This window comes from Salvelinus alpinus, chromosome 1, assembly GCF_045679555.1.
Source record: "Salvelinus alpinus chromosome 1, SLU_Salpinus.1, whole genome shotgun sequence".
Taxonomy (NCBI): domain Eukaryota; kingdom Metazoa; phylum Chordata; class Actinopteri; order Salmoniformes; family Salmonidae; genus Salvelinus; species Salvelinus alpinus.
In genome coordinates, this window is record NC_092086.1 from 4,682,742 (window position 1) to 4,695,869 (window position 13,128).

A 13,128-nucleotide genomic window follows, 5' to 3' on the forward strand; every position below is an offset into this window, starting at 1 on the left:
ACAAACTAATGTAATATAATATATATACGTATAAAACAAACTAATGTAATATAATATATATATATATAAAACAAACTAATGTAATATAATATATATACGTATAAAACAAACTAATGTAATATAATATATATATATATATATATAAAACAAACTAATATATATATATATAAAACAAACTAATGTAATATAATATATATATATATAAAACAAACTAATGTAATATAATATATATATATATAAAACAAACTAATGTAATATAATATATATACGTATAAAACAAACTAATATAATATATATATATATATATAAAACAAACTAATATATATATATATAAAACAAACTAATGTAATATAATATATATATATATAAAACAAACTAATGTAATATAATATATATATATATAAAACAAACTAATGTAATATAATATATATACGTATAAAACAAACTAATGAAATATTGTGGTAAAGTGATGTTTAACAGGTGATCATCAGGACAGTCACTACCATCAGGGGACTAGGATTCATTATTTTACTCTGACTTGTTCCAGCATCCCACCCACATAACGCATCGTGCATTTAATGTTAAAATAAATCAAATACAAACCGAAAACTAGGAGTATGTTTTTAGAAATCTGAACGAAACCGACTTCAAAAATAAATAAAAAACCATAATAATCAACGAGGGGCTTTGCGTTCTACGTAAAATAACGCCACGATGTGGAGGGTAGGCGACGCCATCTTGTATTATATTCCATAGAATACAGAGTCCAGAGTCGACTATCCCACTTACACCACGGATATCATTTAACACCACGGATATCATTTAACACCACGGATATCATTTAACACCACGGATATCATTTAACACCACGGATATCATTTAACACCACGGATAGCATTTAACACCACGGATAGCATTTAACACCACGGATAGCATTTAACACCACGGATAGCATTTAACACCACGGATAGCATTTAACACCACGGATATCATTTAACACCACGGATATCATTTAACACCACGGATATCATTTAACACCACGGATATCATTTAACACCACGGATATCATTTAACACCACGGATATCATTTAACACCACGGATATCATTTAACACCACGGATATCATTTAACACCACGGATATCATTTAACACCACGGATATCATTTAACACCACGGATATCATTTAACACCACGGATAGCATTTAACACCACGGATAGCATTTAACACCACGGATATCATTTAACACCACGGATATCATTTAACACCACGGATATCATTTAACACCACGGATATCATTTAACACCACGGATAGCATTTAACACCACGGATAGCATTTAACACCACGGATATCATTTAACACCACGGATAGCATTTAACACACACGTACACAAACGTGCTACACAGCCACTGAAGTTGCTAGCAGGTTTAGCTAGTGGCTACTATGGTTGTCTATGTATATAGTGTGTGTTACCTGTCAGGTCTCTGAGGTGGGTCTACATAGAGGACGGTGTTACCTGTCAGGTCTCTGAGGTGGGTCTACATAGAGGACGGTGTTACCTGTCAGGTCTCTGAGGTGGGTCTACGTAGAGGACGGTGTTACCTGTCAGGTCTCTGAGGTGGGTCTACATAGAGGACGGTGTTACCTGTCAGGTCTCTGAGGTGGGTCTACATAGAGGACGGTGTTACCTGTCAGGTCTCTGAGGTGGGTCTACATAGAGGACGGTGTTACCTGTCAGGTCTCTGAGGTGGGTCTACGTAGAGGACGGTGTTACCTGTCAGGTCTCTGAGGTGGGTCTACGTAGAGGACGGTGTGTGTTACCTGTCAGGTCTCTGAGGTGGGTCTACATAGAGGACGGTGTTACCTGTCAGGTCTCTGAGGTGGTCTACATAGAGGACGGTGTGTGTTACCTGTCAGGTCTCTGAGGTGGTCTACATAGAGGACGGTGTGTGTTACCTGTCAGGTCTCTGAGGTGGGTCTACATAGAGGACGGTGTTACCTGTCAGGTCTCTGAGGTGGTCTACATAGAGGACGGTGTTACCTGTCAGGTCTCTGAGGTGGGTCTACGTAGAGGACGGTGTTACCTGTCAGGTCTCTGAGGTGGTCTACATAGAGGACGGTGTGTGTTACCTGTCAGGTCTCTGAGGTGGTCTACGTAGAGGACGGTGTGTGTTACCTGTCAGGTCTCTGAGGGGGTCTACATAGAGGACGGTGTGTGTTACCTGTCAGGTCTCTGAGGTGGGTCTACATAGAGGACGGTGTGTGTTACCTGTCAGGTCTCTGAGGTGGGTCTACGTAGAGGACGGTGTTACCTGTCAGGTCTCTGAGGTGGGTCTACGTAGAGGACGGTGTTACCTGTCAGGTCTCTGAGGTGGGTCTACGTAGAGGACGGTGTGTGTTACCTGTCAGGTCTCTGAGGTGGTCTACATAGAGGACGGTGTTACCTGTCAGGTCTCTGAGGTGGGTCTACGTAGAGGACGGTGTTACCTGTCAGGTCTCTGAGGTGGGTCTACGTAGAGGACGGTGTTACCTGTCAGGTCTCTGAGGTGGTCTACATAGAGGACGGTGTTACCTGTCAGGTCTCTGAGGTGGGTCTACATAGAGGACGGTGTGTGTTACCTGTCAGGTCTCTGAGGTGGTCTACGTAGAGGACGGTGTGTGTTACCTGTCAGGTCTCTGAGGTGGTCTACGTAGAGGACGGTGTGTGTTACCTGTCAGGTCTCTGAGGTGGGTCTACATAGAGGACGGTGTTACCTGTCAGGTCTCTGAGGTGGGTCTACATAGAGGACGGTGTTACCTGTCAGGTCTCTGAGGTGGGTCTACATAGAGGACGGTGTTACCTGTCAGGTCTCTGAGGTGGGTCTACATAGAGGACGGTGTGTGTTACCTGTCAGGTCTCTGAGGTGGTCTACATAGAGGACGGTGTTACCTGTCAGGTCTCTGAGGTGGGTCTACATAGAGGACGGTGTTACCTGTCAGGTCTCTGAGGTGGGTCTACATAGAGGACGGTGTGTGTTACCTGTCAGGTCTCTGAGGTGGGTCTACATAGAGGACGGTGTTACCTGTCAGGTCTCTGAGGTGGGTCTACATAGAGGACGGTGTTACCTGTCAGGTCTCTGAGGTGGGTCTACATAGAGGACGGTGTGTGTTACCTGTCAGGTCTCTGAGGTGGGTCTACATAGAGGACGGTGTTACCTGTCAGGTCTCTGAGGTGGGTCTACATAGAGGACGGTGTGTGTTACCTGTCAGGTCTCTGAGGTGGGTCTACATAGAGGACGGTGTGTTACCTGTCAGGTCTCTGAGGTGGGTCTACATAGAGGACGGTGTGTGTTACCTGTCAGGTCTCTGAGGTGGGTCTACATAGAGGACGGTGTGTGTTACCTGTCAGGTCTCTGAGGTGGGTCTACATAGAGGACGGTGTGTTACCTGTCAGGTCTCTGAGGTGGGTCTACATAGAGGACGGTGTGTGTTACCTGTCAGGTCTCTGAGGTGGGTCTACATAGAGGACGGTGTTACCTGTCAGGTCTCTGAGGTGGGTCTACATAGAGGACGGTGTGTGTTACCTGTCAGGTCTCTGAGGTGGTCTACATAGAGGACGGTGTTACCTGTCAGGTCTCTGAGGTGGGTCTACATAGAGGACGGTGTTACCTGTCAGGTCTCTGAGGTGGTCTACATAGAGGACGGTGTGTGTTACCTGTCAGGTCTCTGAGGTGGGTCTACATAGAGGACGGTGTTACCTGTCAGGTCTCTGAGGTGGGTCTACGTAGAGGACGGTGTTACCTGTCAGGTCTCTGAGGTGGGTCTACGTAGAGGACGGTGTTACCTGTCAGGTCTCTGAGGTGGGTCTACATAGAGGACGGTGTGTGTTACCTGTCAGGTCTCTGAGGTGGGTCTACATAGAGGACGGTGTGTGTTACCTGTCAGGTCTCTGAGGTGGTCTACATAGAGGACGGTGTTACCTGTCAGGTCTCTGAGGTGGTCTACATAGAGGACGGTGTGTGTTACCTGTCAGGTCTCTGAGGTGGTCTACGTAGAGGACGGTGTTACCTGTCAGGTCTCTGAGGTGGTCTACATAGAGGACGGTGTGTGTTACCTGTCAGGTCTCTGAGGTGGGTCTACATAGAGGACGGTGTTACCTGTCAGGTCTCTGAGGTGGTCTACATAGAGGACGGTGTGTGTTACCTGTCAGGTCTCTGAGGTGGTCTACATAGAGGACGGTGTGTGTTACCTGTCAGGTCTCTGAGGTGGGTCTACATAGAGGACGGTGTGTGTTACCTGTCAGGTCTCTGAGGTGGTCTACATAGAGGACGGTGTGTGTTACCTGTCAGGTCTCTGAGGTGGTCTACATAGAGGACGGTGTGTGTTACCTGTCAGGTCTCTGAGGTGGTCTACATAGAGGACGGTGTGTGTTACCTGTCAGGTCTCTGAGGTGGTCTACATAGAGGACGGTGTTACCTGTCAGGTCTCTGAGGTGGGTCTACATAGAGGACGGTGTTACCTGTCAGGTCTCTGAGGTGGGTCTACATAGAGGACGGTGTGTGTTACCTGTCAGGTCTCTGAGGTGGTCTACATAGAGGACGGTGTGTGTTACCTGTCAGGTCTCTGAGGTGGTCTACATAGAGGACGGTGTTACCTGTCAGGTCTCTGAGGTGGTCTACATAGAGGACGGTGTGTGTTACCTGTCAGGTCTCTGAGGTGGGTCTACATAGAGGACGGTGTTACCTGTCAGGTCTCTGAGGTGGGTCTACATAGAGGACGGTGTGTGTTACCTGTCAGGTCTCTGAGGTGGTCTACATAGAGGACGGTGTTACCTGTCAGGTCTCTGAGGTGGGTCTACATAGAGGACGGTGTTACCTGTCAGGTCTCTGAGGTGGGTCTACATAGAGGACGGTGTGTGTTACCTGTCAGGTCTCTGAGGTGGGTCTACATAGAGGACGGTGTTACCTGTCAGGTCTCTGAGGTGGTCTACATAGAGGACGGTGTGTGTTACCTGTCAGGTCTCTGAGGTGGGTCTACATAGAGGACGGTGTTACCTGTCAGGTCTCTGAGGTGGGTCTACGTAGAGGACGGTGTTACCTGTCAGGTCTCTGAGGTGGGTCTACGTAGAGGACGGTGTTACCTGTCAGGTCTCTGAGGTGGGTCTACATAGAGGACGGTGTGTGTTACCTGTCAGGTCTCTGAGGTGGGTCTACATAGAGGACGGTGTGTTACCTGTCAGGTCTCTGAGGTGGTCTACATAGAGGACGGTGTTACCTGTCAGGTCTCTGAGGTGGGTCTACATAGAGGACGGTGTTACCTGTCAGGTCTCTGAGGTGGGTCTACATAGAGGACGGTGTTACCTGTCAGGTCTCTGAGGTGGTCTACATAGAGGACGGTGTTACCTGTCAGGTCTCTGAGGTGGTCTACATAGAGGACGGTGTTACCTGTCAGGTCTCTGAGGTGGGTCTACATAGAGGACGGTGTTACCTGTCAGGTCTCTGAGGTGGGTCTACATAGAGGACGGTGTGTGTTACCTGTCAGGTCTCTGAGGTGGGTCTACATAGAGGACGGTGTTACCTGTCAGGTCTCTGAGGTGGTCTACGTAGAGGACGGTGTTACCTGTCAGGTCTCTGAGGTGGTCTACATAGAGGACGGTGTTACCTGTCAGGTCTCTGAGGTGGGTCTACATAGAGGACGGTGTTACCTGTCAGGTCTCTGAGGTGGTCTACATAGAGGACGGTGTGTGTTACCTGTCAGGTCTCTGAGGTGGTCTACATAGAGGACGGTGTGTGTTACCTGTCAGGTCTCTGAGGTGGTCTACATAGAGGACGGTGTGTGTTACCTGTCAGGTCTTTGAGGTGGGTCTACATAGAGGACGGTGTTACCTGTCAGGTCTCTGAGGTGGGTCTACATAGAGGACGGTGTTACCTGTCAGGTCTCTGAGGTGGTCTACGTAGAGGACGGTGTTACCTGTCAGGTCTCTGAGGTGGTCTACATAGAGGACGGTGTGTGTTACCTGTCAGGTCTCTGAGGTGGTCTACATAGAGGACGGTGTGTGTTACCTGTCAGGTCTCTGAGGTGGGTCTACATAGAGGACGGTGTGTGTTACCTGTCAGGTCTCTGAGGTGGGTCTACATAGAGGACGGTGTGTGTTACCTGTCAGGTCTCTGAGGTGGGTCTACATAGAGGACGGTGTGTGTTACCTGTCAGGTCTCTGAGGTGGTCTACATAGAGGACGGTGTGTGTTACCTGTCAGGTCTCTGAGGTGGTCTACGTAGAGGACGGTGTTACCTGTCAGGTCTCTGAGGTGGTCTACATAGAGGACGGTGTGTGTTACCTGTCAGGTCTCTGAGGTGGTCTACATAGAGGACGGTGTTACCTGTCAGGTCTCTGAGGTGGGTCTACATAGAGGACGGTGTTACCTGTCAGGTCTCTGAGGTGGGTCTACATAGAGGACGGTGTTACCTGTCAGGTCTCTGAGGTGGGTCTACGTAGAGGACGGTGTGCGTTACCTGTCAGGTCTCTGAGGTGGTCTACATAGAGGACGGTGTTACCTGTCAGGTCTCTGAGGTGGGTCTACATAGAGGACGGTGTTACCTGTCAGGTCTCTGAGGTGGGTCTACATAGAGGACGGTGTTACCTGTCAGGTCTCTGAGGTGGGTCTACGTAGAGGACGGTGTGCGTTACCTGTCAGGTCTCTGAGGTGGTCTACATAGAGGACGGTGTGTGTTACCTGTCAGGTCTCTGAGGTGGTCTACGTAGAGGACGGTGTTACCTGTCAGGTCTCTGAGGTGGTCTACGTGGCGGACGGTGTTGATGGAGAGGTTGTTGATGACACTACCAGGGGTCACGAAAGGGTCAGTCTCAGGGTCGATGTTGGGGTAACCTTTCCATGGCTCCCCGGGCCGGAACTCTAGAGAGAGACAAACAGGAATAAAGGGTGAGGGGGGGTCTGGAGAGAGACAAACTGGAATAAAGGGTGAGGGGGAGTCTAGAGAGAGACAAACAGGAATAACAGTAGTAGTAGCTAGCCCTAACAGTACTAGTAGCTAGCCAGTTAGTCCTAACAGTACTAGTAGCTAGCCAGTTAGCCCTAACAGTACTAGTAGCTAGCCAGTTAGCCCTAACAGTACTAGTAGCTAGCCAGTTAGCCCTAACAGTACTAGTAGCTAGCCAGTTAGCCCTAACAGTACTAGTAGCTAGCCAGTTAGCCCTAACAGTACTAGTAGCTAGCCAGTTAGCCCTAACAGTACTAGTAGCTAGCCAGTTAGCCCTAACAGTACTAGTAGCTAGCCAGTTAGCCCTAACAGTACTAGTAGCTAGCCAGTTAGCCCTAACAGTACTAGTAGCTAGCCAGTTAGCCCTAACAGTACTAGTAGCTAGCCAGTTAGCCCTAACAGTACTAGTAGCTAGCCAGTTAGCCCTAACAGTACTAGTAGCTAGCCAGTTAGCCCTAACAGTACTAGTAGCTAGCCAGTTAGCACGAACAGTACTAGTAGCTAGCCAGTTAGCCCTAACAGTACTAGTAGCTAGCCAGTTAGCCCTAACAGTACTAGTAGCTAGCCAGTTAGCCCTAACAGTACTAGTAGCTAGCCAGTTAGCCCTAACAGTACTAGTAGCTAGCCAGTTAGCCCTAACAGTACTAGTGGCTAGCCAGTTAGCCCTAACAGTACTAGTAGCTAGCCAGTTAGCCCTAACAGTACTAGTAGCTAGCCAGTTAGCCCTAACAGTACTAGTAGCTAGCCAGTTAGCCCTAACAGTACTAGTAGCTAGCCAGTTAGCCCTATTGACTTATTATGGGCTTGTGATCTACGCTACGTAGGCAGGTAAACATGCCAAAATTAACACAGCATGTATTTATCAACGTATCGAGATAAAATACTGTAGTCAGGGCAACATTTGAGATGTGAATAGGCAACATTTCATTCTGAAGTTGGAGTGTATTTTCTCTCACTTCAGCTAAAATAATATTTCTTTGCATACATTTCGTTGAAGCTGGCATCGCTGCTTCAACATATAAACAGAGTACCCATTTTGGACTCATCCAAGTCAGAATACGCAAAACGGAGGCACGGAGGACACTTCTCAAACCCCGTTTTCACTTCAGTCATTATGCAGAAGTGTGTTTATATTGCCAAATTATTATTTATTATTATATTTATTTTAAAGACACTGCATCTCTTTTGAGGTGTCGTCACTGCAGTACCTGGTTAGAATCCAGGCCGCGTCACATAATTGGCCCAGCGTCGTCCGGGTTGGAAATGAGAATTTGTTCTTAACTGACTTGTTAAATAAAGGTTACATTTAATAATAAGTCTAGCGGATGACAAGGTACTGCTCTGTTTCCACCTGTTCCTATTTAAAGTGTGTGTGTGTGTGTGTGTGAGTATGTGTGAGAGAGTGTGTGTGTATATGTATGTGTGAGAGTGTGTGTATATGTATGTGTGAGAGTGTGTGTGTGTATATGTATGTGTGAGAGTGTGTGTGTGTGTGTGTATGTATGTGTGAGAGTGTGTGTTTGTGTATGTGTGAGAGTGTGTGTGTATGTATGTGTGAGAGTGTGTGTGTATGTATGTGTGAGAGTGTGTGTTTGTGTATGTGTGAGAGTGTGTGTTTGTGTATGTGTGAGAGTGTGTGTGTGTATGTGTGAGAGTGTGTGTATGTATGTGTGAGAGTGTGTGTTTGTGTATGTGTGAGAGTGTGTGTGTGTGTATGTGTGAGAGTGTGTGTGTGTATGTGTGAGAGTGTGTGTATATGTATGTGTGAGAGTGTGTGTTTGTGTATGTGTGAGAGTGTGTGTGTATGTATGTGTGAGAGTGTGTGTGTATGTATGTGTGAGAGTGTGTGTTTGTGTATGTGTGAGAGTGTGTGTGTGTATGTGTGAGAGTGTGTATATGTATGTGTGAGAGTGTGTGTTTGTGTATGTGTGAGAGTGTGTGTGTGTGTATGTGTGAGAGTGTGTGTGTGTGTATGTGTGAGAGTGTGTGTGTATGTATGTGTGAGAGTGTGTGTGTATGTATGTGTGAGAGTGTGTGTGTATGTATGTGTGAGAGTGTGTGTGTATGTATGTGTGAGAGTGTGTGTGTATGTATGTGTGAGAGTGTGTGTGTATGTATGTGTGAGAGTGTGTGTGTATGTATGTGTGAGAGTGTGTGTGTATGTATGTGTGAGAGTGTGTGTGTATGTATGTGTGAGAGTGTGTGTGTATGTATGTGTGAGAGTGTGTGTGTATGTATGTGTGAGAGTGTGTGTGTATGTATGTGTGAGAGTGTGTGTGTATGTGTGAGAGTGTGTGTGTATGTGTGAGAGTGTGTGTGTATGTGTGAGAGTGTGTGTATGTGTGAGAGTGTGTGTATGTGTGTGTGTGTGAGAGTGTGTGTGTGTGTATGTGTGTGTGTGAGTGTGAGTGTGTATGAGTGTGAGTGTGTATGTGTGTGTGTGTGTGTGTGTGCATACCTGGGGGCCAGGTAACGTTGGTGTTTCCATGGGGAGATTTGGCACGAGGGGGCCAGCTGTCGCCCACCGAGCCCATTGATTGGCCGGGAGAGCTGAGGGGGGCGGAGCCAGCAGACAGGAAGTCATAGGGACCGAAGGGAGAGTCCTCCAGACGCAGCCCAGACGACATAGCACCTGGAGACACAAACACACCGTTATACACACGGTTATATATACACACACACTGTTAGATACACACACACACACACACTGTTATACACACATACACTGTTATATCACACACACCACAGCCAATAACCCACAGCACCAGGAGACAGACGTGGTGTTTGAGATCGATTACATTACAGTCGGAGACTGACTGAACTTCAAATCACCTTTCTAGATAGAACAGTCAGCCAGCCAGCTCCTAAATAACTAATATTATCTGTAGATCAGTCAGCCAGCCAGTCAGCCAGTCAGCTCCTAAATAACTAATATTATCTGTAGAACAGTCAGCCAGTCAGCTCCTAAATAACTAATATTATCTGTAGATCAGTCAGCCAGTCAGCTCCTAAATAACTAATATTATCTGTAGATCAGTCAGCCAGCCAGTCAGCCAGTCAGCTCCTAAATAACTAATATTATCTGTAGATCAGTCAGCCAGCCAGCCAGTCAGCCAGCTCCTAAATAACTAATATTATCTGTAGATCAGTCAGCCAGCCAGCCAGTCAGCCAGCTCCTAAATAACTAATATTATCTGTAGATCAGTCAGCCAGCCAGCCAGTCAGCCAGCTCCTAAATAACTAATATTATCTGTAGATCAGTCAGCCAGCCAGCCAGTCAGCCAGCTCCTAAATAACTAATATTATCTGTAGATCAGTCAGCCAGCCAGCCAGTCAGCCAGCTCCTAAATAACTAATATTATCTGTAGATCAGTCAGTCAGTCAGTCAGTCAGTCAGCCAGTCAGCTCCTAAATAACTAATATTATCTGTAGATCAGTCAGTCAGCCAGTCAGCCAGTCAGTCAGTCAGTCAGCCAGCCAGTCAGCTCCTAAATAACTAATATTATCTGTAGATCAGTCAGTCAGTCAGTCAGCCAGTCAGCCAGTCAGCTCCTAAATAACTAATATTATCTGTAGATCAGCCAGTCAGCCAGTCAGCCAGTCAGTCAGTCAGTCAGTCAGTCAGCCAGTCAGCCAGTCAGCTCCTAAATAACTAATATTATCTGTAGATCAGTCAGCCAGTCAGCTCCTAAATAACTAATATTATCTGTAGAACAGTCAGCCAGTCAGTCAGCTCCTAAATAACTAATATTATCTGTAGATCAGTCAGCCAGCCAGTCAGCCAGTCAGCTCCTAAATAACTAATATTATCTGTAGAACAGTCAGCCAGTCAGCTCCTAAATAACTAATATTATCTGTAGATCAGTCAGCCAGTCAGCTCCTAAATAACTAATATTATCTGTAGATCAGTCAGCCAGCCAGTCAGCCAGTCAGCTCCTAAATAACTAATATTATCTGTAGATCAGTCAGCCAGCCAGCCAGTCAGCCAGCTCCTAAATAACTAATATTATCTGTAGATCAGTCAGCCAGCCAGCCAGTCAGCCAGCTCCTAAATAACTAATATTATCTGTAGATCAGTCAGCCAGCCAGCCAGTCAGCCAGCTCCTAAATAACTAATATTATCTGTAGATCAGTCAGCCAGCCAGCCAGTCAGCCAGCTCCTAAATAACTAATATTATCTGTAGATCAGTCAGCCAGCCAGCCAGTCAGCCAGCTCCTAAATAACTAATATTATCTGTAGATCAGTCAGTCAGTCAGTCAGTCAGTCAGCCAGTCAGCTCCTAAATAACTAATATTATCTGTAGATCAGTCAGTCAGCCAGTCAGCCAGTCAGTCAGTCAGTCAGCCAGCCAGTCAGCTCCTAAATAACTAATATTATCTGTAGATCAGTCAGTCAGTCAGCCAGTCAGCCAGTCAGCTCCTAAATAACTAATATTATCTGTAGATCAGCCAGTCAGCCAGTCAGCCAGTCAGTCAGTCAGCCAGTCAGCCAGTCAGCCAGTCAGCTCCTAAATAACTAATATTATCTGTAGATCAGTCAGCCAGTCAGCTCCTAAATAACTAATATTATCTGTAGAACAGTCAGCCAGTCAGTCAGCTCCTAAATAACTAATATTATCTGTAGATCAGCCAGTCAGTCAGCTCCTAAATAACTAATATTATCTGTAGATCAGTCAGCCAGTCAGCCAGCCAGCCAGCTCCTAAATAACTAATATTATCTGTAGATCAGTCAGTCAGCCAGCCAGCCAGTCAGCTCCTAAATAACTAATATTATCTGTAGATCAGTCAGCCAGCCAGCCAGTCAGTTCCTACATAACTATTACAGTCAGTCAGCCAGTCAGTCAGTAACGGAGAAAAATGTATTCTCTCCAATGCGGACACACACCGAGGAACGTACCAGGTTTGCGCTCCAGAGGTGAGTTAACGGACCCGTCCATGGCCGTCCATTTCTTCAGACGAGACTGAGGCTCCTTACAGCCCACACCAGACCCCATGTCAAGGCCTACATTCAGGTTAGAGGTCAAGCCTGGAGAAGACGAGAGACGAGTAAGTCCACTGTAGTATTTCAGATACACACACAGACAGAACTACGTAGACACCGGGAATAAAACACCGCCTAGAACTACAGAACTACGTAGACACCGGAATAAAACACCGTCTAGAACTACAGAACTACGTAGACACCGGGATAAAACACCGTCTAGAACTACAGAACTACGTAGACACCGGGATAAAACACCGTCTAGAACTACAGAACTACGTAGACACCGGGATAAAACACCGTCTAGAACTACGTAGACACCGGGATAAAACACCGTCTAGAACTACAGAACTACGTAGATACCGGGATAAAACACCGTCTAGAACTACAGAACTACGTAGACACCGGGATAAAACACCGTCTAGAACTACAGAACTACGTAGACACCGGGATAAAACACTGTCTAGAACTACAGAACTACGTAGACACCGGGATAAAACACCGTCTAGAACTACAGAACTAAGTAGACACCGGGATAAAACACCGTCTAGAACTATAGAACTACGTAGACACCGGAATAAAACACAGTCTAGAACTACAGAACTACGTAGACACCGGGATAAAACACCGTCTAGAACTACAGAACTACGTAGACACCGGGATAAAACACCGTCTAGAACTACAGAACTACGTAGACACCGGGATAAAACACCGTCTAGAACTACAGAACTACGTAGACACCGGGATAAAACACCGTCTAGAACTACAGAACTACGTAGACACCGGGATAAAACACCGTCTAGAACTACAGAACTACGTAGACACCGGGATAAAACACCGTCTAGAACTACAGAACTACGTAGACACCGGGATAAAACATCGTCTAGAACTACAGAACTACGTAGACACCGGGATAAAACACTGTCTAGAACTACAGAACTACGTAGACACCGGGATAAAACACCGTCTAGAACTACGTAGACACCGGGATAAAACACCGTCTAGAACTACAGAACTACGTAGCCCCCGGGATAAAACATCGTCTAGAACTACAGAACTACGTAGACACCGGGATAAAACACCGTCTAGAACTACAGAACTACGTAGACACCGGGATAAAACACCGTCTAGAACTACAGAACTACGTAGACACCGGGATAAAACACCGTCT

The 13,128-nt window shown here is 46.5% G+C and overlaps 1 protein-coding gene across 8 annotated transcripts in view; it reads right to left on the reverse strand.

Annotated features, from left to right (window-relative positions):
- Positions 1-13,128, reverse strand: part of LOC139569232 (trinucleotide repeat-containing gene 6A protein-like) — a 99,179-nt gene that overhangs the window by 16,015 nt on the left and 70,036 nt on the right. For all 8 annotated transcript variants that reach the window (XM_071390964.1, XM_071390963.1, XM_071390965.1 and 5 more), the window contains 3 exons: positions 11,874-12,002; positions 9,435-9,608; positions 6,754-6,891 (listed from right to left, as the gene is read on the reverse strand). In XM_071390964.1, coding sequence (XP_071247065.1) covers positions 6,754-6,891; positions 9,435-9,608; positions 11,874-12,002 — 441 coding nt within the window. The remainder of the gene's footprint in view (positions 1-6,753; positions 6,892-9,434; positions 9,609-11,873; positions 12,003-13,128) is intronic.